The 24,953-nt window shown below is 41.6% G+C and overlaps 4 protein-coding genes across 5 annotated transcripts in view; 2 read left to right on the forward strand and 2 right to left on the reverse strand.

The window, feature by feature from the left end:
• rec114 (REC114 meiotic recombination protein) overlaps positions 1 to 6,482 on the forward strand; it is a 29,660-nt gene extending 23,178 nt beyond the window's left edge. The window contains exon 7 of the mRNA XM_086072453.1: positions 6,031 to 6,482. The gene's annotated coding sequence lies outside the window, so the exon portion shown is untranslated. The remainder of the gene's footprint in view (positions 1 to 6,030) is intronic.
• The window catches only part of nptnb (neuroplastin b), a 31,007-nt gene extending 13,641 nt beyond the window's left edge, over positions 1 to 17,366 (reverse strand). For both annotated transcript variants that reach the window (XM_086072450.1, XM_086072451.1), the window contains exons 1-2: positions 16,682 to 17,366; positions 2,462 to 2,809 (exon numbers count right to left, since the gene is read on the reverse strand). In XM_086072450.1, the coding sequence (XP_085928576.1) occupies positions 2,462 to 2,809; positions 16,682 to 16,757 (424 nt within the window). In that variant the 5' untranslated portion in view covers positions 16,758 to 17,366. The remainder of the gene's footprint in view (positions 1 to 2,461; positions 2,810 to 16,681) is intronic.
• A 771-nt stretch (positions 17,367 to 18,137) lies between these two features.
• Positions 18,138 to 20,603, forward strand: LOC147176887 (calcium homeostasis modulator protein 4). Its single transcript, XM_086071970.1, has 3 exons — positions 18,138 to 19,563; positions 20,017 to 20,180; positions 20,310 to 20,603. Exons 1-2 carry the CDS (start codon positions 19,099 to 19,101, stop codon positions 20,170 to 20,172), a joined length of 621 nt encoding a protein of 206 aa, XP_085928096.1. The 5' UTR covers positions 18,138 to 19,098; the 3' UTR covers positions 20,173 to 20,180; positions 20,310 to 20,603.
• A 625-nt stretch (positions 20,604 to 21,228) lies between these two features.
• LOC147176888 (UDP-glucuronosyltransferase 2B15-like) lies at positions 21,229 to 24,618 on the reverse strand. Its single transcript, XM_086072449.1, has 2 exons — positions 23,946 to 24,618; positions 21,229 to 23,558 (listed from the first exon to the last, which is right to left on the reverse strand). The coding sequence occupies exons 1-2, from the start codon at positions 23,948 to 23,950 to the stop codon at positions 21,974 to 21,976; spliced, it is 1,590 nt and encodes a 529-aa protein (XP_085928575.1). The 5' UTR covers positions 23,951 to 24,618; the 3' UTR covers positions 21,229 to 21,973.
• Positions 24,619 to 24,953: the final 335 nt, after the last annotated feature.

Consider the following 24,953-nt stretch of genomic DNA (forward strand, 5'->3'; position numbering starts at 1 on the left):
GACAGACAATAATTCACACTTGGGTTTACACCTATGGGTGTTTTTGCATCTTCAGTTTCCCCCGAACATGTATGTTTTGGGGCTGCGGCAGGAAACCAGAGTATCCGGCCATAACCAGTACAATTACGGGGAGAACATACAAACTTGATCTCCTGACTGTAAGGCAGCAGTACTGTCCACTATTTAATTGTGATGCCAATTAAATAACGGCTGAGGGCATTATGACACACTGCCATAAAATGACTGCCGTGTAGAGCAGTGGTCACATCTTTCACTCATCAGTGTAACAAATGTAGAATAACACATAACACAGTGAACTACTAAAAATGTACCCCTCCAGGGATTAATGAATATGTCTTAAAATAAAACATTAATTTTTTAAAGTTATGGTCCTGCATACGGTGTTAAGATCATTGCTACTTGCATGACAATTATGATTGCTGCTTTGGTCTACTAGCTCCACGGCTGCTCGTGAGTAACTTGGAAAAAGGAAAAGAACCTGGTCTAGCTTCAAAAAGTATCAGCTTAACCTCCAGAAATATATATTTGATTTGAATTAACCATATTCTTTCAAATAACCAAGGTTTCATATTTAACCTTGTGGCATGCAAGACCAGGAGCTAGCCACAGGACAGAGGCAAAAACCTTAGTTTGTGCTAGTCCTTTGTTCTTTGGTAGCCACACTGGATGAATGAATAAAAAGAATGCATCAGATTTATATAGCGCTTTTCTAGACACTCAAAGACACTTCACAGAGGAATGGACACATTATTCATGCACTCACACATTCACACTGTGGTGGCGGTAAGCTACTTAAGTAGCCACAGCTGCCCTGGGGCAGGATGACAGACGCGTGGCTGCCAGTGTGCGCCAACGGCCCCTCCGACCACCACCAAAAATTTGCACCTTCCATACACCAGTGTGAGTAGCACTGAATGCAAGGAGACATACAAAGTTGGTACTCAAGGTTTAAAAAATAATAATAAAATACTTTACCAAATAGGGACAATTTCAAATAATCCTTTCTCAGTACAGGCCTTGTACCAAATGGTATCATGTTTAAATAACATCATGTTCAGTAGCTTAAGAAATAATATTTATGTTATATCATGTTATATCATTAAGTGTGCTGCTGCAGATATTTAGGCAGTGTTTGGAAAGCGGTACAGCATCAATATCTAATATTTAGTGTATTACAATGCAATTGCAATATTGATATTCTGTATCAACCATAATTTAGAGCCTCTTATATAGTGTCTTGGATAACTTCTTGAATAACAACAAAATGTGCAGATGCATATAGTTGAGTAGTGTTTGGTCAGCAGTGCATCATCAACATCTAATGTTGGTGTACTACAGTGCAATATTGCGTTATTGGTATTCTGTCTGTCATTAACTGGCAGCCTCTTATATAGTGCCATGGATAAAAATGTATATGTGTGGAACATACTGTATCTTAAGTAACAACAGAACATGTATATTTTCAATTGGTGGTAGCCTATGCTGAAAATAATCAGCTTGCCTACATGAAATGATGCCAATATATACATAAACATTTGTCAGAAGGGCTGGCAGGGATCTGACACCTTTATAGCCTCTCTGGAAGAAGCTCACAATGACTAACAACATTTAAGTCTATGTGCTTCAGTGGGCCGAGCGGCCAAGCATGCACAGATTAGAAAAGTGCACTCGCCATTCAGTGTGTTTGACTGTTTGTGTGCATAGAGCAGAGGGTTTAAGGGCCTATAATGTCATTACTGATTCACAGTCACACACAGATATTGGATGAGACCCTTTTACACCAATGCTCTGACAAGCCCTGGGAGACTGTTTCAAGGAAATAAAATATGTCTCATCCAAAGGCGAAATGAGACACCCAATGGGGTCTGATTTTTTTTATTGGATCACCACCAAATTAGAGAGCAAAAATATATAATTTTTTGGGAGAGACTGAACTCCAATGTCCACTTGTGTTTTCTAACACTCCCAATTACATTGAAGTGAAACGGCTGAATGAAAAAGAAAAATTACGACATAAGCATGCATTTAGCAGGCTGGACTTTGGAGTAAAGACAACAATCCAAGCAGTGAAAGAGACGCAATCAAAGTAGCAGTCACAAATACAATCACAAAGAGTAAAAGGCTCAAATTGATTGACATGGATAGAAAGGGTAAAAATTGTTATAGCAGCAGTGTTTCCATGTTTGTGGTCATAAGCAACAAAATATTTAAGGGATTATGGGAAAGTCTAACTAATAATGTAACGGGAAAAAAATGAAATGCTAGTTAGTGTAAGGACTTCAGAGGGGATATTTTATATCATTGCTGTCCTATGACATCCGTCTGTCACGTATCAAAGCAAGACAGTCACATTTTACAACACTGAAAAAGTTTACAGGCTGGAGTGGTTAGGACAGAAGATTACAGGTTCATTCATCATTGAAAGGACTGCACGACTCACTTTGTAGCACCGAAATGGTGGCCTGGGCCCGAATCCAGGTGATAGCAGGGTTTTGTCGCAGGTCATTTCGCCTTGGGTCATTGCTAGCCCGGCACTCATAGGTCCCAGAGTCTTCCAGCGTGAGGCGCGTAATACCCAGAACGCTGACACCGTTGGCACCATAAGCAGTGTTGATGGACACTCTGCGTTTGCGGGCTCCGTCCCACAACTGCTTGAACGAGTCTGCTCGGTTGATCTCGGAATACCACCACTGGATCTCTGGGGTGGGGTTACCAAGTACGTCGCAGTAGAGCTCAAATGTGTCCCCAGTGAGCTTAGTCTCCGACATCGGTGACTTCACAAACCCAGCTGAAAACAAAAAGATCATGAAGGTTAGAGCAGTAGATAAAGTGAGAAAATAACATTGGAATGTATAGGAAATTCAATGTGATTAGAGTACAGCTTGGAAAAACAGGATATCAAGCAAAAGAAAGAGGCCCAAATCATTAGTAAGTGTTAAACAAAGTAAAAAGAAATAAATAACGTAGAACTGTCTTTGAAGTCTTCAGTCTGTCTGCTGTCAGTCTATATCAGTGACTTACTTGCCCCTTGCTTGCCAATTTGCGCTGATATTCAGAGGCAAAATGGTATTTGAACTTTTGTGCAATGACAATAAAAAAGGGTCATAAATCTTAGTTTGTGATACAGTTGAGAATAATAGCAGTGTTTAAAAAAACAAGTGTGTAAAGGTCAGTCGTCAGTATAGTGTTTGTCCCCAATAGTGTTGCAGGTTACTGAGAGTCTATCCCACTTGGCTCTTTGAGCAAGAGGCAGGCTATTCCCTGAACTGGTCGTCAGCTATGTGTTATTGCATTGAAAATGCGTTTTGGATACTCCCCATTATATTCCAGATCACAGAAAAGACCAAAAATAATGTAATGAAAGTGAAGAAAGAAACAATACAATATTTGGCTTTATCCACAAAACGACAATGCCTGCATTTTGCAAACTCAAACGTTTACTGTCTTAGCTGTGAATCACTAAACTGATATTTAGTTGTTTCGCCACTGTTTCTCTCTGAGAGGTTGTACCAGTGTCTGGTATAGCCTGGGACGATTGGACCGCATTATGTGAAATTGTGTTGTTCAAACATCTACACACAGTTCCTAGGCCTTCTGCATGTGGTGTTTGCAATTTATCCCCGTCTGTTCCGTCCCACATTTCAAAAATATCCATGTTAGGTTTACTGAAGGCTTAAAACTGCCCTTAGTGGGAATGTGCGTGTCAATGTTTTTTGTCTGTATACTAATTGAACCTGCAATTGGTCTGTACTCCGGCTTTCATCCTAAGTCGGCTAGGCTTCAACTCAATGCTGACCTTCTTGATGACAAGTACAGTAAAAGTTCATGGAGAAATTTGCTTGGTTTAACATGAGTTGCAACTGAATGACAATGGGGAAAATGTGAGTCCCAAAGTGTGACAAATTGAGAACCGGTGCTCTTCACAGTTACAACGTGCCCGAGTGTAGTGCATGTAGAGTGCATATTACCTAAAACCTGTTCACTGTAAATAAATATATTCTGGGGAAAGCGCAACTGAGTTTCATCAGTCTTGTCAGGTTCCCCGAGATCTGTTCATCAGAAACCCTTGTGGAGTTGACGAACACTCATCAACAATCAACCTGACTTTTTGGCACGTTGCCGTGACAATCAGTGGCACCACTTACACTTAACCTCAATAACAAGAAAACTTCAGGAAAGCTAACTTTTATGTTTGGTGGTGCTAGGGGTGAACACCACGTACAAGTATATAGGTTAGACTTGTATCTAAAAATGTTTGGGGTGGGAAAGCATCTAACCATCAGAATTTTGTTGATCAGGGGAAAACAATGTTTTTTGATGCGATTAGGCATTAACTATTACATTGTCCACAAGTCTGAATAAGAGGGTGAATGGTTGTTCTTATGTGCCCCTGGCAACCGGTCCAAAGTGCATGTCTCTCTAAATGTTCTGAACCCCCGTTTCAATGCTAGTTACATTGAGCGGAATGATGTTGTCTGGTGGCGTTGTGCCATAGTGAAGTTGAAGTGCTTTGTCAATAATATTGACGTCATGTCATTTTGAGACAGTGAATGAGTTGAGACTGATCCAACAGTGTCTCTGCTTTAAATTGGTATTTCTCTGTGGGACATTAGAGGCATTTAAAAACATAAACTAGCCTGCACAGTTAAATTAGAAATCAAGCACCTAATAACAGCGCGTTATGGAAAATGCCCCACGTTGGTGGTGGGGAACGGAATAAACGTAATCTCCTTTAATCCCGAGCAGATATTGCTATGACAGCAAAAATGAGGTCATCCAACCTTCAATTTGGATAAGCAGGACATTCAAGAGCAGTTTTTCCCAAACTCCATTTAACGAAGAGTCAAACAAACACCTCCCCCATAGACCACTGAATGAGTGACACTTTGGAACAACATCAGCTAGTAGTATTACACTGGAAGCCACGCCCCTGCCTATATAGGAAACACTGCAGTATTGTTGATGAAGTGGGATCCCATCAGTGTCAAAGGTACACGTGTACCAGTGTGTGTTTGGGCTTCCTTCATGCCCTAGTTCCACATCGGTAGTCAGCCCAACAACACACTGACAGCCCTAATGAGCCTCAACTAATGACAAATCACCTGGACCACAGATACTCTTCTCAACCTCCCCCGAAGCCTGTCAGCTGTAAACAAAAGAAAGAAAGAAAAGAAACGACCTTAACTTAACTTTGTCCTCGATAGTCGTAGGAAATTGGAGCAAAGATGCTGTTAAACTGCCGTTTTTCTCCTAATAGAAGGCCCTCCAGATTTGTCTGAGCAGAAAGTAAACTGGGGTAGTAATACTTTGTAGTCGTTCATTTATACTGAGCAGATTGGATTCAGTCATTGTTCTTAGGCTAGATATAGCACCATTTATGAGGGATTTACCATAATCGAAAACGTTTTGCATGAAAATTACATTCAGAATAAGGGTACGAATTTTGGGAAAATCCAGTCCCAAAAGCCAGTTTCACTTACAACTTGAAATTTGGTGTCTTCTATGAGTATACCAGCAAAACAATCTCAAAAACCCATGTCCAAGAAGACATTGGGAGTCATTTTAGGTCCGTTAAGAAAGACTTATCCCATTGCTGCCAAACATGAACTGAAATACTAGACAGATCGGCGATACCAAATTGCGCAGAAATTGAGTTTCCATCATTGCATGTCCTGTCCTCATGTACTGTGGCGGCTTGAAACTTGATGACACGTCATAAAAGACGAAACTGTAATAACTAAACTTCACAAGGTCAGACCTTGGCCAAACGTCTTGTGTGTGATGAAGCTCTTGCCTTTAAGAGACTCGTAGGCGCACCTCCTACTGACATGAAGGAAAAGATGCAATAACTCCTCTTGACGCTCCCATTTACTTCAAACTCAGTCTGGCACACCTCCCAAATTCTTGGGGTAGAGGGGTGCTAGTTCATTGTTGCCTGCAGCTTAGCTGTCCGTCCATCCATCAATTCATTCATCCATCCTTTTTCTTTTTGTCTTTTGTCTATCCCAGATGACGTTGGGCGGCGAGAGACCTAACATACATGTTTTTGCAATTTGAGAGGAAGGCAGCGTACCTGGAGAAAACCTTTGCAAGCACCAGAAGAACATACAAACTCCACAGATAAATTTAGACCCCAGATCTCCTGACTGCTAGACAGACATACTAACCACAATTCCACTGCTTAGCTTTGAGTTCATTTGTTTGATTTTCTTTTCTTTCACTGTCATTTGGCTTCATTCTATTTGGCAATTCAGTCTCCCCCAAACTTGTGATCTCTGTCATCTGGCAAGTTGACTTGAACAGAATGTCAAAAGTCCAGCCAAAGAATTTCACATACTTTGACAATACATGAATTTTTTCTTGGTAACCATAGTAACAGTTTTGTTGCCGAAAACATGCTCATGACTCACAGCCAGATGGAAATGAATTAGATAGAATGGAAGCAGAAATTGTGAGGAGAATTTAGCGGGAATAAAAAAAAAAAGTGCACTTACAATGCAAGCTTCTCTGCGCGATGCCTCCAGTTATGCAGAGTAATTAGCATTTGTTTCTTTTCTCTGCAAACATCTGCTTCCATCAAGCTCATAACAAAATTCCAGAGGGTGAAACCAAGTCTAATACGCGCACACTCATGAAAGCGGAATTTCAATTTGACACATTTACTGTGACATTCCTTACTACGATTGTATGCACGCGAGGCGTTGAGCAGCTCAGTTCATGGCAAAGGTAGCCATCGACTCTTAGGGACCATAATAATAACAGAAAATGAATGCATTAAAAAGCCAATTAAATGCTGTTCAAGGTGACAGCCGGGGGAAGAAAATAGCCGGGGCATAATTTGTATGCAGCGGGGGAGAATTAACGCACGGAACAAACTACAGACAACATTCAACAAATGGGCAAGCGCAATTGCTGCACGGTTCAACAACATGCTGACACAGAACAGCTGGCGCCCATTCATCCATCCATCCATTCTCACTTCGAAGTAATACCGGAAAAAGAATGCAGCTAGTGTTGATGTACTCTGCTACTTTGGCCAAAAAGTGAGATAAGTTCCCCACAAATCATTTTTGCAAACTAACGCAAAACAAGCTACCACCTCTTAATTCATGTGGTAAATCTTCTATTTACCGGTACCCTATACTGCATGGATAACACTATTGGTGAGAAGTAAAATACAGTAAAGTGTATGAAAAAATGTTGTCACGTACCAAACAATCAATTACTGGAGTGTTTACTAATTAGTTAAATTGTAAATTTACTATAGACAAAAACATCTTACATCTATTTTTTTATTTTATGTAAATGAATGTAATATACCGTTTGTACTGTAGTGTTTCTCAGAACTAACTTTTACGCCGCTTGTATAGGCCCGACCAATCCAGGGTGGAAGATTTAACATTTTCAAATGTTGGCAACTCATGTATCTGGCCTTCTTGCTTGTGCGAGCACTATTCTCACTCGGTGCTCCAACTCTAATTGTTGTTCAATTCTAGCACAATAGAGCATTTCCAGTGCAGTGGTTCATAAACGTGTGCGCTTGATCCCACGCAATTAGCTGTTCGCACTGGCCCTGCAATTGACGAGTGACCAATCCAGGGAGCAATATACAGTCATCCTAATTGTGGCTAAACAGAGCATTTTCAGTGAGGTGGTTCACATAGCAGATTTTCATACATTGTGTTTGGTGCTAGATTACTACTCGGTGTTCCATCCTGTTTCACACTCTGTATTGATCGGCGAACAGTCCACGGTAAAATATTGCAAAAACCTGTCTTTCATATGTTGCAAAAATAGAGGATTTGAAGTCTAGTAATTCACAAAGCTGACATTCATAAAGCTTGCCCAGGCTTCATGCCCACTGAATAAAAGGTCACCTATTGATTGACTGACAAGTCCAGGGTGTTATATGCCAAAGACAAAATAGAGCATTTTCATTGTAGTGGCATTTTCAGCAGAGAATTCCAATTTCCATATTAGAACTAACATAGTTTCTATGTATAACATATTATTTTATTTGGTCCAACTCAGATATTCTGTTGAAAGTTGCTGTTTGGGCTTACAAGGAATCTAAGCAGGGTAACGCAATGAGAGAAAGGCTCATTGTTCGGCAGCAGCAGTAGTGCAAAAAAATTCGAGTTGTTTAAGCATTAAAGCGTTGCTCCACTGATGTCGGTATAAAAGAGAGCTCCCCTGAGAGGCAACATCAAGCCGCACACAAGCGCCGTGCAGCCTGAGAGTGAGTCAGCTGCCTGCCTACAACCTGGATCCCCATCTGCACTCCCACAAGGCAGACAGAGAGAGCAGCGAGTAGGAAAACCCCCCAAGGACCACTGAACTGGTCACATGCAAGAAGGTAGTGTGTGTGTGTGTGTGTGTGTGTGTGTGTGTGTGTGTGTGTGTGTGTGTGTGTGTGTGTGTGTGTGTGTGTGTGTGTGTGTGTGTGTGTGTGTGTGTGTGTGTGTGTGTGTGTGTGTGTGTGTGTGTGTGTGTCCGTGTGTCCGTGTGTCCGTGTGTCCGTGTGTCCGTGTGTGTGCGTGCGACTTGTGCGTGTGTGGTGAAGTGGTAGTGGGTGCATCGGTGGGTGTGTTGTACCTGTGACAGATTTTTGCACTTTTACCAGACACGAGAGCTGCTGGTATTGTGACTTACTTGATATAGGAACTTTTTTTGTTTCTTTCTTTTTTGTCAATCGAGCAGGAGTGACAGGATTTTTTATTCTGTATGTCAAGTATGGTCAACTTAAATGATGGCGGGGGAGACAATTTTTCATCAGTGCTACTGACTGGGGCCACATAAGACCGCAGAATTCCTAACCAGATGAATGGCAAAAAAATGTGTAGTTCATTTTTCATAATACATTCTTTATGCATGCATAAAATGTCTACTATTCAACAACAAAATAACCACATACTGTGTTTACCTCCCCGCCCCTTCCACAGTTAACCCATTCAGGCCAGGAGCGCATTGCTGCGTTTCTACCACTAGAGCCGCGAGCGCTCTAGCGCTCTCCTACCTTTAAAGTCGGGAGAGCGGATACATCATTTTGGTTTGTTTTGACCAATTCTTGTTATCTTAGCCGATAAAATGCATCAGAATATACCCAAGAGGGTGACGTACCTATGTTTGTAGGCAATGAGGATGTTGAAAATGTCTACGGCTATGTAACGGAATGGACGACAAATAATTACCACTCGATCCCCCGAGGTTTGTTAGTTGATTTAAAAATATATATATATTAAAGGTTTATAATAATAAACTTAGGTTTGTGTGAACGCCACAGGTGTAAGCGTTTCTATCTGATCCAGGAGCTGAGATATGAATTTTTTAGTAGGCATTGACAATATTGTTGAATTTCCAGGGAAACTTCAGGTTTACGGGGGCGATTCTAAAGTCACCCACAGGTTTTACAGGCATGTTTTGGCAGGCACTTTAGGCTTTTACGGGTTAAGGGGGCAAACCAACATGAAGTACAAGTGCCGTCTGACTGTTCATCGCAGCATCTTAAGAGTTAACGGTGAGTACATTATTTATTGCTTATAAATAGTAATATGTAGTGGATAATTTATTTTCTTTTTTACACTTGCATGACAATGAAGAGTAATAAAGTCCAGATGTGCAACTTAACCTGAAAACACACCTCTGTCCCCAAAGGGTGAGTACTTCCTATATGGTTTTATTACACAGCAATGTTTTTTTAATTTTCTTTTTATTATTATTATTATTTACATTTGACAGGACAGTTAAGAATGCCATTGTTTTCTGTTGAAGAATGTGTTTGAGCAAAGGGATTGTGTATAAAGGACCAGTGTATGTCAAAATCATTTCAACTGTTACCAAACAGGATGACTCGGTTACCGCTCACACAGACTCACTTTTAAACAATAATTATCGACTTTTAGCATAGCATGATACAGCTTGGACATAGCTAACCTTTTTTCAATGTGAAGCTTACCGCAAACCTCACACGAGTGTGTCATGACAATAATATAGTTCAAAGTGTCCAATGGAGTGGCCCATGAGTTACAAATTACATTACAGTCAATTGTTCCCTTTTATATTCAGCACAACTGAGCCTCTGCTCATTTTGCGGAAGCTAAAACAAGAAGCTCGTATTCATCAATCAGTTGTCATTCTTAGCATTCTACATCGCTTGATACCACTGGCATTACAGTACACCTTATGTAATGTCACGGTGGGGGAGCCATGTGACACAATGTCGCTGTTTTTCATAAATTCAAGTAAAACCGCTCCCGTACGCTGTCATTAGAATCACAGTGGAGCGGCAAGCCGGCAGCAGTTTAATGAGATTTAAATCCCAGTAACCCTTGCTGGGAAGGCACGCTCTAATCCGGCCCTGTAATCACAACCGCTAAACACGTCCTTTTATTGTATTTTGGAGGTCAAAGCAGGCAAAGTCAAACGATTTGAAGCAAAACCAATAGATTTCACATGACCCCATGTTAGCATTTCTAGCTAATAGCTTGTATTAAACTTGATGCACTTGCTATCATTATCACATTAAGTAGACTTTTCTCTATAACCTGACACCTTGAGCATGATGTCGAAAAATCATAATACTGTATTAAAAGAATAATCTATCTATCTATCTATATAATGTACATATCTATACATATATAAATTCCCTGCTCATTTTACACAGTTGTCCGTCCATGTCTGCCTGTTGAGTGTTTTTGCCTTCAGTGTGGGTCCATATCAGATTTCACACAAAGCAAGAACGACTCGGTCGAAGCGCTGGCTCGAGGCCCGTAGTATATTTTCCAGATTCATAAATGGACCTTTTGTCCAGAGCGCGCGGACAAGAAACATGATAATGGATAAGTCGCTCCTTTGTCTCATAGCCCTATTGATTGGATCAGATGCAGCTTTATAATGCTAGTCTTAAAAAGGCAAACCCCGCCTCTCTGGATTGCAACGCTTGGTGGAAATAAAGAGGAACGAAAGGGCCACTTATTGGCAAAATACTATTTATTATACTCCCGTGCTTAGTGCAGTGCTTGTGGGTGCAGCCTTCTTGCTAGTGTCTTTGTCCAATAATACAAAAAAATGATAGTTGGCAGGGTAACTGTGCTTTAAAGATTTGTACAAAACAAACTTCATATTTAGACTTATTTTTTCCCATTAGAAATAAAGGTGGTTGCATTTTTTCAAAGAGGAAAATGTTGGTGTTTGTGGCATATAGTTACAGTTTAAAGTAATAAAATGAGCAATTACATAAGCTTTACATAAGCAATTACATTTTTAGGACTGTTACTGCCAATTACCCGCAGTTTTTAATTTTTCTTGCGGGAGGGCTCTGTCGCTATCTTTAAGTGGCCTTGTGGTAGAGTGTCCGCCCTGAGACCTGGAGGTCGTGGGTTCAATCCCCGGCCGGGTCATACCCAAAGACTATAAAAATGGGACCCATTTGCCTCCCTGCTTGACACTCAGCATTAAGGGTTGGAATTGGGGGGTTAGATCACCAAATGATTCCCGAGCTGCTGCTGCTCACCGCTCCTTCAGGGGATGGGTCAAATGCGGAGATACGAATTTCGCCCCACTTAGTTGGGTGTGACAATCAGTGGTGCTTTACTTTACTTTAATTTATTACACGTACAACTTAGCATTAGCAGCAAGCTATAGTGTATGTTTATCTTTTTTTCCCCCCAGCATAGCGTCGTCTAACGGCCTTCAAGGGCTGGCAGCGTCATCACAGGTCTTGGCAAGGCGGCTGCAGCTGTGCGCAAGGAGGCCATCCATTAAGCGTTAATGGATTCACTTTCACAAAAGGACCTTAAACCCACGTTGCCGTGTCGTGGCGGTAAAAATAGAAACGGGCAGAATGGCCGAGAGGGATGCATGGGGGAACACTATTTGCACTCATATCTGTCGCTGGAACTCGACCGCCCACTTCACTTCTCCCCTGATGAACGTGAGGAGGAAAAAAGCCACGGATTCCCCCTGCGACCTGCCCCCCCCCCCCCACTACTCGAAAACAGTGATTACATCTGATGCACTTATAATTATTAGTCTCCACGCATCACAACCTGAAGGCTGTAATACCACAGAAAATCCGACATTACATAAGAAGCCACGCATCGCTTGGCCTCCAATCTGAATTGCGTCGTTGAATTGAACGGCTTTCGGGCGCAAAAAAAACAGCTGACATGTATTGTGTCATTCAGTAGAATTAAAGTAAGATATCCTCCCCACACACGCGCACACACATTTCTCATTTCACACCTACTCAACCAAAAAAAAAACAACCTCTCTTCAGATATGTCCAACAATAGAAGCATTATAGGATACAGTATAAGATTTTCCACATAGCCGAGATTGGAAAATGCCTCACGTCACACTCCTTGCACCACAGAGACCCAAAAAAGGAATGAACGGAATCCCTGGGATGATATTTTGTTGTGAAACCATTGTGATTTTGCACTTATTTTCTCCTTAATCCACTCTGCTACATTGTCATACTATTTTCTATGGTGCATTATTTGTTTGAAATGGGTCAAATTAAACTCTCTTTAGACTATGACAGTGCAGGTTTGCGTCAACCTTTCTCATCCCACCCTCAAAAAAGCACCATTTATTCACAATCTCACGGTGGGTGTCTGATTATCCTCCAGAAAAGACGAGGCGGGGTATTAGGCTTTATATTTAAGTATGCACAGTAATTCCCTCCCCTGCGTTTGTTTTTTGATATTTTTTTCCCCCCTCCCATGAGGATTACTTCTTGCTCATCACTCAGACCTACTGAAAATTACAAGTTGTCCTTTAGGGGGAAAACATTGGGGTTGCACAAGAAACGAGGGGCTATTACACAAGATCTGTCTCAAAGTCAAAACTTGTGAAACAATACATCATTCTCTACTAACAGTGTTTTTGGAGCCCCCAAAAATTGACTAATAGTCTCAAAATGTGTTTTAAGACGTGTTTTAAAGATGGACAGAGAGGAGTTTTGCTGAACGTTTAACTCATTCACTGCCAGCCATTTTTACTGAAGCAACCCCCTTCGCACCCGGCTGTTTTACTGGATTTTGCAAGGCACACACAATATTGTGTTCTATTGCAGGGGTGGCCAATTTCGGCCCTTGAGAGCCATTTTCCAGCCTGTTTTTCATGTATGTCTCCTTCAGCGCAGCTGAATCTAATGATCAGCTTATCAGCAAGCTTTGCAGAAGCCTGATAACGATCCTGATCATGAATCAGGTGTGTTAGTGGAGAGAAACATGGAAAACAGGCTGGATAATGGCTCTTGAGGACCAAACTTAGCCACCCCTGTTTTAGTGCTATAAGAACATGGAAGATTAGAGTCTCTTCTTTCATCAGGAAGAAAAAGTATATTTCTATCTGTTTCCGTTTTGCAGCCATTAGCATTAGAATATAGCCACGTTTCATCATTATTCACAAATCTGTTTTAAACTGTAGGGAAAACATCTTGTTTGCAACATGGCCCTGGTTGATCTCTTATACTCTGCTGCTGGCCATTTTTGTACCATTGCTTCAACCGTTCTCGGCAATTCAGAGGCTGATGCACTAGCATAAAAAAAACACACACATAAAAAAACTTATAAATGCGTCTTTTGGACAATGGTGATATTTAAAATAGAATGTATTTATACATTTTTAGGAGAATATGAGTTTAAAGGAGGTAATTCCAATGGGAGGGAATGGCATTGAAAAAAGCTTGAATCCCCTCTGGGGTTCCGCTTAGTCCTGGGGGTACCTCCAGTAGTGTCTGGTTCAGGGACCTCAGGCACCGGGCAGATGCATAAAAGTGGAGGAGCTCATAGAGGTAAGGTGCGGCAAAACCATTTAAAGATTTGAAGACACAAAAAAAAATCTTAAATTTACTCTAAAATGAACAGGGGATAGAGGCCAGAATTGGAGTTATGTACTCCCTCTTATGAGCAGCAGCAATTTGGCCCAACTGGAGACGCTTGAGGGAGGACTGGCTGACTCCAAAATAATGAGCATTAACAATCATTCTCGCAGAGATGTGACAGAATCATGGATGACTGTTTCTAATTGCTGTTGACGGGAGAGGCTTTACCTGAACCAGCTGCCTAAGATTAAAAATATATATATATACTGGATTTAACAACAGCACCAATTTGCATTTTAAAATCACCGGCCAATTTAAAATCGAAATTCGAGGCTGGCTTTAGACAAGACGACACGGGCCAAGTCAACAAGGTGAGAATGATGTGCAAGGGCCACTGGGACTAAACACCGTAAATTCTGCTTTCTTTTCGTTGAAGTTCAAGAAATGTAGTGCCATCCATGTTTTGATTTCCTCCAAAAGAACAAAAGTGGCTTTAAGTAGAAAGAGTCTTTTTTGATTAGCGAGACCTACAGCAGATCTGACTGTCACCCACATAGCAGTGAAAGGAAATACCATGCTCCCTTAAGATGGAAGTCGGGGGCAGCAAATACAATGAAAACAGGAAATCATCTGGAATGTGTTTCTCAAAGTGCCTCAGTCAAATTGATGTTCGCTTTTTGTTAATGTGACAACACCATTTTTGGTAGCTTAAATGGTCAACATTAAAATGCGTCACAAATTCAATTATCGTAAATATCAAAATGATAGTGTTACCATTGTCTTTTTGTTTTCTTGACTTCAGCGTTTTTGTTTTGTCTGAACGTCAAAGTTACTGATAATAAAACAAAACGACAACTGCAAATTTTATACAACCCTCAGCTCGTAGTTTTAGTCAAATATTTCACACGCTTGAGTCACCGCTGCTAATTTGCCGAGCCTTCTGACTGCCTTTTAATTTCAGCGAGGCGTCCATGTTGTTAATGCCAAAACAGGTAATTTTTTCGACTTCAAGTTATAACCATCGTTACGGAGTGGTTAAGTCGACTTGTGACCTGTTGGTTGTTATAAGTGGGGTTTATTTAGGCTGCTGCTTGATTAAAGTGGGGAGGTAAAAATCAGAGACGCACCTTTAGACGCTTATTGAATGGTACAAAAACACAATCCGAAAACACTCGCAAGGAGCATGTAACAGACGCAAAACAGCGTGGCTGCAGCCTCTGACGTCACTCCCTAGGCCATTCCCCTTGAAGGCACACATCAACACAAATAACAGTGTCTGTGCATGTGACTTTCGGCTTCATTATACAGTGAATTGGTACTATAAACTGAGCTATTTGGCAGGGGATAGAGATGAGCCCTGCCAGAAATAGCAAAAATCCACAAGAGGTTTGTAAATGCCAATAGATACAATCAGAGCCGTATATAGAGAGAGCTGTGATTGGTCAACTGCTGGTCACATGACCTATGGAGGCCATCTTGTTACCCTGCTGAAACCGGGTTGGCCAAACTCTCTGTAGATACAACAATATTTTTAATTAAAGTGGAGACCTGTACTGTGGTCCATTTCGAAAGATTTACTGTACTTTAAGGTGGTCTGCAAGAACACCACCAACACCGTGCATATAGCATGTACACAATCATGACCCCATGTTACATAAACCACTGCATTTAGTAGTTAAATTATTTAACACAAGCAAACCACCTGCATATGAGGCTCATCACAGGTTTTAGGTAGCATACTAGCCTACAACACCAACACAAGCACAAACTGACGTGACATCACACATTGGCAAACAAATATGCACACTATCACTTTGCTCAAACCGTCATTAACCACACATTATCCGCATCACCAGAGTAGAAAATACAATTTCTGTTTCCCTTTGTGCATGATGAACATTCATGGACATGGATTCAGCAACAAAACAGAGCATCTCAAATGTAAATGAAAAAAAAAGTTAAACATTACAACAACACCAGTTGTCCATGAGATGGCGCCAAAGTAATATAGCTTTGGCTTGAGTACAAAACCAGAAAATAGGTGAGTTTTTCAGCAAATAATGCAGGATAGATTCCGGGAAAAATATGCAAAATAGGTGAATTTGCAAACAAGTTTATTTTATTTCATTCACGTTTATGGTTTATTATCTTCTTTACTATTTATATTTTACAGCGCAATACTATTTTATTTAGTTTATGCATTTAACAACAAAAAAGGATGTCTTTTGAGAGCTGGAACGGCATGTCAATTAATTTCATTTGTAAAAAAATATATAAAAAGAGAAATATGAGTCAATGAGTTACGAGCTTGCATGGAATTAATTCAACTCGTAAGGCAAGGTATAATAACTTAAACACAAAATCATTTGGGCATAAAGGACATGTTTGTAGTCGTATGGGCCTCGTGTATTTACAGTACAACACACTGGGCGAGTCTTGAGGACAGGGATGCATGGGCGGCCAACTGCCCGTGTGTATTTAAAAAATACATTAAAAAATAAACACACAACCAGCACACGGACTCTTATTCAAAGCCCTGCAAACACGAAAGAAAAACGGAAGTGATCCACTGCTTAGATTAGAGACACTCAGGTTAGTAAAACCACCAAGAAAATGCATTAAGGGAAAACCTGCACAAAAGTCATAGAAGTAATTTCTCAACGACTCTGTTGAAGCCTAACCTGCATCTTAGGGTGTAAGTGCAGTGCAGTCCAAATCCTCTTAAAGTCACTTTGCCCCCTGTATTATTCTAGTGTCTCTGCATCAGTCACGCCACGGGTCACATCTGTTTTGTTTTTTTCTTATTCCTCTCGTTATTATTATTCTTACCGTTTTGAGCCGTGACGAAGGGCGGCATCAAGTTGCCCAGAAGGACCAAAAGCAGCATCACTGCACCAGGACGCATCCCGTCGTGGTCTCACTCGGACAAAAAAATAAAATAAATGCAAAGGGATGGGTGAGGGAAGGGTTCGGGTAGGGTAGTGGGAAATGAATGATCTTGTGTTGATCACAAGCTCGACTAATGATAATAAGAATAATGATGGTGGTGGAAGTGGTGGAGGTGAAAAGACGCGCGCAGCATGGCAGCAGATTCCTCGATTTGGCGTTGAAGAAGAGAGAGGAAAAAAACAAAAATCGATGGGTGGTTCCGTTGGAGGAAGAAAAAAAAAGGGGGCGCTGGATGGTGTGGAAGCAGCCGGCGGCTCTCAGGGATGCCGATGTGCGGCCATCGGCGGCGGAGAAGCCTCGTCGGATTGCAGAGGAGGATGGATCGAGGGACGGAGGGAGGGAGGGAGGGGGTTGTGTCAGAGAGATTGTCCACAGTGCAGTTGGGAAGATTCAAAGATGCGCAAGCTGATGCGCATTGCTTCTCTCCACTCCTGAGGGCTTTAAAAGAGCGCGTAATTACACACGAATGGCGACAATTCTATTATCCGCCACTGCCGCCCCCAGTTTGTTGTTTATTTCACGCGGCGCGAAAGGTGCACCTCTTCCTTCTCTTCCTCCATCATTTCATCATGTTGTATTTTGGAGGAAGTGCGCGCTGGCGACCACGTGACTTCCTCTACTTATGGCCCCACTCTCTCTCGTGCAATATTAATGCAGCAATTCGGTCGGCCGAGATGATGATGGCCTTCACCAAGACGCTCGCGTCCTTCCCAGCCGGCTAGTAATTATATTAGACGCAAAGGCGATATATATATATATATATATATATATATATATATATATATATATATATATATATATATATATATAAAATTTTATTTTTATTTATTTTTTATGTCATCGCTAATCGAATGGCTGCGCGTGCAAGCATATCCCCTTGAAAAGTTCAACATGGCCTCCTGGTTAATCCTCCTCTCGTGTGCCCTTGTTATTAAATATGCGCTGCTGCAAGTGCGACCTCCTGCGGACAGTTCGGGGAAGTGTCCACAGAAACGACGTTCTGCGAGGAAAGCCGTGATTTCAGACTCCCTGAAGGCATAGATAGATAGATGGATGGATGGATGGATAGATAGATAGATAGATAGATAGATCTATATATAGATAGATCTATAGATAGATAGATAGATAGATAGATAGATCTATCTATTGATAGATAGATAGATCTATCTATCTATCTAGATAGATAGATAGATAGATAGATAGATAGATCTAGATAGATAGATAGATAGATCTATCTATCTATCTAGATAGATCTATCTATCTAGATCTATCTATCTATCTATCTATCTATCTATCTATCTATCTATCTATCTATCTATCTAACTTGAATGTTTTGGGAATGCAGGGGGAAGCTGCAGTACCTGACGAAAACCTATACGCAAGCGCAGGGAGAACATACAAACTCTACACAAGGCTAGATCCCAGGTTTGAATCCCAAACTGCCGAATTGTGATGCAGACCACGTGTTCACTGATGTGCTGCCCATATTGTTGTGTTTTAATTAAAGTGAAATGCCGGTTCACAACGGCCCCTGTACACAAACAAAACAGTACACATAAATAGATTTGTCTTAGGTTCAAGAAATATGCTTCAGTTGGCAAAAAGTGACAGCATCCATGTGGAACACTTAGTTGTGGTCTCTCTAAAAAGCAAAAACATTTATATAAGCAGTATGTATGCTACAAAAAAAAGTGAAATCTTGTCTTATTAGCGTCTGAAAAAAATGAAGCTTAGTGCTTTTGTTTCTGATTATATTCGTTTGGTTTGGGCTATTTTACCATCTACTATTGTTAAAAACAAATAGGTAATAAAGGCAGCTGATGTGACTAAATACCTCACATTACAGTATAGAAGAGATAGAAATAGTATTGTGTGGGGGAAAAAAATCCCGCTGATGATAGTGAGACTATAATAACCTTGCTTGAAACAGAATTTTGTGGAACAAGGTTGAACGGCTTAAAAAAATATAATACTCAAGGCAGTTATGAGTCAACAGCAACCTCTATTACTTGAAGAGACTTAGCGCTCGACTCCGACACGCGATCCCCGTTGTACTTTGCAGCCCTCCTTCCACTTTGTTTAAAAAGTAACCCCACCTGAAACCTGGCCCCGACCAATGGGCTGCGGAGGTGTCAGCGCCCCCTTTGTTCGAAACCAATCAGAGTGGAAGTGCGGCATGTTGCCCGAGGGGGAGAACTTAGGGCTGCCTGCGTTTATCACGCATCACTTAGCCGTTGCCAATGTGTTCACAACACTTCAGGGCTTTTCACTGCAACCTTTCTTGAGCCCATCTAAGTATGGAAAGTCGACAACAATGGCTTACCAGGCTCAAAGATGAACTTAGCAACAGTCCGCTGGTCTCCAACGTGGCATTCGGTTTCATCCTCATGGGACTGGAGAAACTGGTGGAGCTGGAGTTCGAGTGTCCGTGCAACCCGAGGTGGAACGGCGTGTTTTCCTCCGCCTTCTTCGTCATCCCGGCCGTCATGGCCTTCACCTTGATGCTCATCATCCAGGGGTGCCGCTGCGACGCCTGGTGTCGCCGGAGCGTGTCGCTCTCCAGCGTGGTGCCCGCCGTCGTCTGGCTCATTTTGCTCTTCCTGGACGGCCAGTACTTCGCCTGCGCTATGACAGACTGGGAGGGCAGATTCGTGCTGGTGGACAGGGCGGCTCCGCAGAAGTGGTGCGAGCCAATAAGTGATGGAGGTGTCCCCCAGCAAGAGCTCATGCTGCGGTCGCAGCAGCTCTTTGTTTTCTCTCAGGTGAGTGAACGTGCTAAACTCTTTTCTTTAGATTATGCCAGCTACAAACTATTTTGGGGGACATTTTCCAAGACCGTTCTAAGTAATTGTACATTTGTTATCACCGGGCATCTTATTTTTAGTGTAACTTTCTAAGTCGCTGCTCTAAGTCAAAACACTTACTGCATTCCCTGCATCTTTTTTTAAGCAATTAACTCTTATTTAGTAACACTAAACAATTATATTTTTGTAATCTCCAGGCGATTTATATTTCGCGTAAATGTCTACGTTCCACCCCTGTTTAGTCAGTCAGAAGACTTGAATACTGAAATCTGTGTGTGTTTGCTCAGTACAATCTTTCCCCTTCTTGTAAGGAATTAACTCTTGATAATTCTGAGTGTTTATTACAGTAACGTCGAAAAACATGGCCACGACAGTGAGACTCACGAGCCACTCTGTTCTCCCGCGTGGCAGGTTTTAGGCATCGTCCTGCTCATCGCCATCTGCGTGGGTCTGGTCGTATACGTGATCAGGCAAAGTTGCCAACAGGAAGTGGAGGAGCTGCAGGAGGCCGACGTCGCTGAGCTCACCGTCCTCAGGATGAGCTCTCTGCGGACCAGGACGTCTTGAGATGCTTTGTAAGAAACGGACCCTACGCAGCCACCTAAAGATGGTCTGTTAAGATGTAGAGGCTGATTGTTACCAGTGAATGATCTGACAGTCGACCAACAGACTTTTTTTCAAGCAAGGTTTCTCAATTTCTTCAGCTCAAGACCCGAATTGGGGAATATGGTTCCCAACTATACTGCAATACTATGGCTGCATTCTGGCGACTGAGACCGCTTGAAGAAAGAAGTCTTGGTTCCCTTGCAACGGAACTCTGAGCTCAAGTGTGAAGACGACAAAGACCAACGACACGGACCGGTTTATAATTACAAACAAATTCTTTAATTAATACAATATTTAGCAGAAAATATCAGATTTGTCAACATTCCCCCGCCCCCTTATATTATGTCTTGTTTTTTGTTTTTCAAAGTTCTGTACCTGATTTATAACTTTAAGCTGGCACAGCGATATGTCTATTCTGTTACAGAATTTATTATTATTATTATTTTTATATAGTTTTGTAATATAATAAATTATTTTTGTAAGACACAGCCATTAGGGATTTTGTGTGCATATTATGTTAGGTTCAGTGTGGTAATTTCAACTTTTTTAATGTCTTTTTGGGGGAAAGTCCATTTTCAAGAAAAAATACACACACAAAGAAATATTCATGTAAACGTACGAGAGCGGATATTGGGTGAATGTTGACAGAATTGAAGATAAAACAGTTATTTTGCTATTTATTTAGTGCTCCCTCTACTATTTAGAAATACAAACGAATGGTGGTGGGCGGGGGGGGGGGTCTCTTGTATTTCCTCCTGTTTTCTTGAAGGAGATATAAAAATTAATATGGTCCTAAGGATACATGTATTTATTGGGTAGGGCTGAGTCTTAAACATTGTAAGTGAACTGGATTCAAGCAGAGAAATGATTCATAAAGAATATGGCAGTGGGAAAAGAAATCTACATGAAAATGAATAATAGTTGAATCAGTTTATTAATTTCCTTTGGACACAATGACACTTACATACTCATTACATTGTCATACAAAAGTATAGTAATAATAATACAATGGCACAAAGAAGAAAGAAAATAATAGATTACGTTAATGATCTAATATGTCTTTATTTTTTACTCTGCAGATTGTAGAGAGGCAATGTTAGATTACATTTGAATTTTGAAGTTTGATTCAGCTCCGACATCACCGAAAGCATCCTCCCCCGCACCACAAAATGTTGACATTTTTGGCCTTGGCAGAGGTCTCGACTGATCAACACTTAGGCATGGTCATTCAAAGTCAGTCAAAACATCAAAAAGAGACGCAAGCACTAAAACACAAAGACCGGTAAGTTGCATCAAGTTCATACACAAGGATAGACGATCAAACATTAACTATGCTTTATGTCGGTTATGCATTTAACTGAACAGGCAATAAAGTTATAAACCATAAGGAGATTTTTTTTGAGACTTTTTAAGAAATTGTGTTCTTGTGAATGTGTTAGTCCAGCAAAATAAACAACAGGTAGAGTCTATGAGCAGAAAGTAGCAAATGCGCAAATATATGTTGTGAACTTGTGACTGAGCAAGATTTGTATGACTTGCTAAAAGTGATGACTTGACTCGCGTCACTTGTGTTCCAGGAACTACGGAATTACTTGAAGGTTAAAACTTGAGACTTTTACATACAGTGTACAACTTAATTCCATGCAACTAGATGCATTACGCCCAAACGTACAAAAAATGATTAGGTCACATATGTGCAGTTGCATTGGTAATAATTGCTCGATATAATATGCGGCTCACGCCAAGTATTTTTAAGATAACTTTAATCATGCTTGTTTTTTCCTTTCAGGCACAGTTTGGAGCAAAGGCAGCAAATAAAGGTGCTAATAGCACCGAGAACGAGCAGCACTACCGCAAATAAGCAAAGGAGCACATCCACAGAGTGGTAGACGTGCCAGGGCAGCTGATTTGACTCTGTCCGTAGGTGAGCTGCACCCTTGTGCCTCATGACAAACTCGATCCAGAAGAGGGCGTTGTCGAGCGGCGGGATGGGCTGATCTCTGTGCAGCCTGGACAGCCTCTGCATGTTGTTCCTATAGGACGGATCAGACAGGACTTCCTGCACGCCCTGGAAGAATATATCATGATCCACGGTGAATATATCAACGACTTTCCCCGCTCCTCTCATTTCGATCCTGAGCAGATTATCTCGTTGATCGAAAATGAGCGGTAGCCCGAGGATCGGAACGCCGTGGTACATTGCTTCCTGGACGCCGTTTGTCCCACCATGAGCCACAAAGAGTTTCATCTTAGGATGTCCGAGAAGGTCGTTCTGCGGCATCCAGTCCACCAGGAGGGTGTTGTTTCCCAGAGTAGAAGGTTTAGCACCTTTATATCTCCAGATGACCTTCTGAGGTAGTTCGGCAAAAGCCGCCGCAATTTCATCGGCTAAATCGCTAGGAAGTACCCCGATAAGAGTCCCCAGGGACATGATGATGACTCCGTGCTCTCCAGAACTCTGCACGAATTCCTCCAGGTGGTCCGGCAGAGGCTTGGCAGGTTTACACTGGAAGCCCCCCATGTAGATGACGTTGGGCATGGTGGGGCGAGGAAACTCAAAGACAAAGTCCACTCTCATCAGCCACAGGTCTGCTGCTTGGAACAGCGAGCGGTAGTCTTCATCTGGGCCTAAATACTTTTTAATCAAGCTCTCATAATTTGGGGTTATAAACTTTGAGATTTGATATTCCCCAAAGAGAAACGCTAACGTGTTCAGAACTCTTTCAAAAAAGCTCATCTTATCAGAAAGTGTTGTTCCCGTCATGGGCACATATGACATGGGGGATGGCGCGATTGATAAATGGCCCTCGCCGTGACTCGTCCACCTCACGTTCAAAACCAGAGGGAGCTTCAGGTAGCGGGCGAGAATAACACCGGCCGGCACTCCCGGGTCTGTCAGAACCAGGTCGTATTTGGTTCTTTGAAGAGACTCCACCAGCGTTTTATTCTCAAAAACCCACTCCAGCAATTTGCCAGTTTTTTCATGCATCTGTGAGGCTTTCTCACCTTGCTCCATTTCCAGTTTGAACCGGGTCCAGACGGAATTCCCTTCCCGCTGGATGTGCAGCAACTGCTCCACAAACTTCACAATGAAATCTTTGCTGAAGCCTGACTCCACATCCAGCGTGATGGAGGTGTAGAACGGGGACTTATCCTTGATGTACCAGCTGTCGTCTGTTCGCATCACATCAACCTGGTGGCCTCTCGAGTGCAGTCCCTCGATGATGACTTGCATGTTCACCCAGTGGCTCCCGTCCAGTGGAAAAACGAGCACCTTGCCGCCATATGCTGAAGTCACACATAGAGCGGAAAACAAGAGGCAGACCCAGGACCACAACATCTTCACTCTACAATTAGGAAGACAGAAACTTTCCTTAAGATGCCTTCATTTGAAAATCAAGTAAATCAATCATTTCCCTTTAATTGGGGTTGAGCCCGGCTAATTATTAAACTTGCTAACAATTTGAGCTCAGTGGTCTATGTAAATCGGTGTTTCCCAACTTTATTGAGTGAAGGCGCATATTTTACATTGAAAACAATCACAAAACAGCACCAAACAAAAATGTCACAAAAGTGGGTGTATACTTAAAATAATGATAGATTTGCTTCATGTGAAAATGTGAGTAACATGACAGAACGTTGAATATTACGCACTTACACACGCCACACACAAACACACACACAATTGACGTGCATCAATTGAAGATGCGGCCGATACAAAAAGTCTATATTACCTCATTTGACATCCAGCGTAGTTTGTCCGTCAAGAGATTCCCTTCTACTAAAGAGAACACGTGTTAGTCCTTGCCGTTACAACCCAGGGAGGACTTTGACATTGTAGTTTCACGCTCTTAAACATTGGGTGCCGATAAGGATATAGTTCAAAGGGGAAAACTTGCTTGTGAGGTGGTATGTCATTTTGAAAAGCTTCCAGATTGGGACGTGACAAACGTTTTCAAACGAGGTCCGTGTGCAGCATTAAAGATTGTCTTGATTAAGCGGCCTGCACACACTTATACTGATTTTGGCCATATTAAACCTGTGGGCTGTGCTGGCTGTTTGTGTCCACCTCGCTTCCTTTTGATTGATTGCTAACGTTGATTTATAAGACAAAAAAAAAGGGTTTCACCAGTGACCTGATCCTAAAGGAATTGCTTTGTTTTGTTAAACGTAATAAGTGTTAACAAGATAAATGTCACGTTAAATTGTGAAATTGATCAACATGATATTCAAAATTCTGAAGTTTTCTTTGTTTGGTGTGGCAGCAGCAAGCATCCATATTTTATAGTATGTGCATTGTGCAAACAAAATTGAATTTGAATGGATAAAAAGATGAAGAGTATTTTATACTGACAAAACTGAGTTTTTACGGAGTGCAGTAAAAGAAAAAAAAACTTGATGCACATAATTGACTTTCGCAGCCCTCATAAAAGGATGTGGCGGCCCAGATCTAGCCCCCCCCCCCCCAGCCTTGAGTTTGACACCTGTGGTGTAAACATTTTTGAAACCCAAAAACAAACACAAACAAAAATAATGTATCATCTATTCAGCAATGCCATTTTGGAACTTCTGAATGATGAAGGCAGAGGTCAGTAACTGGAGGACAGCGGTCCAGGGCAGGTCCAGTCCCAGAAGCTGACCCATACAGATTCAGACTTTTAGCCCAAAAAGAAAAAAAACTAAAAACCTGACCGGGTGCTTCTATTTTAAGCAGCGTAGTCATTATAGGCTTCACGGTCTTT

Source organism: Leptonotus elevatus, chromosome 3 (assembly GCF_054856555.1).
Source record: "Leptonotus elevatus isolate MCC_2025b chromosome 3, RoL_Lele_1.0, whole genome shotgun sequence".
In the NCBI taxonomy this organism is placed as follows: domain Eukaryota; kingdom Metazoa; phylum Chordata; class Actinopteri; order Syngnathiformes; family Syngnathidae; genus Leptonotus; species Leptonotus elevatus.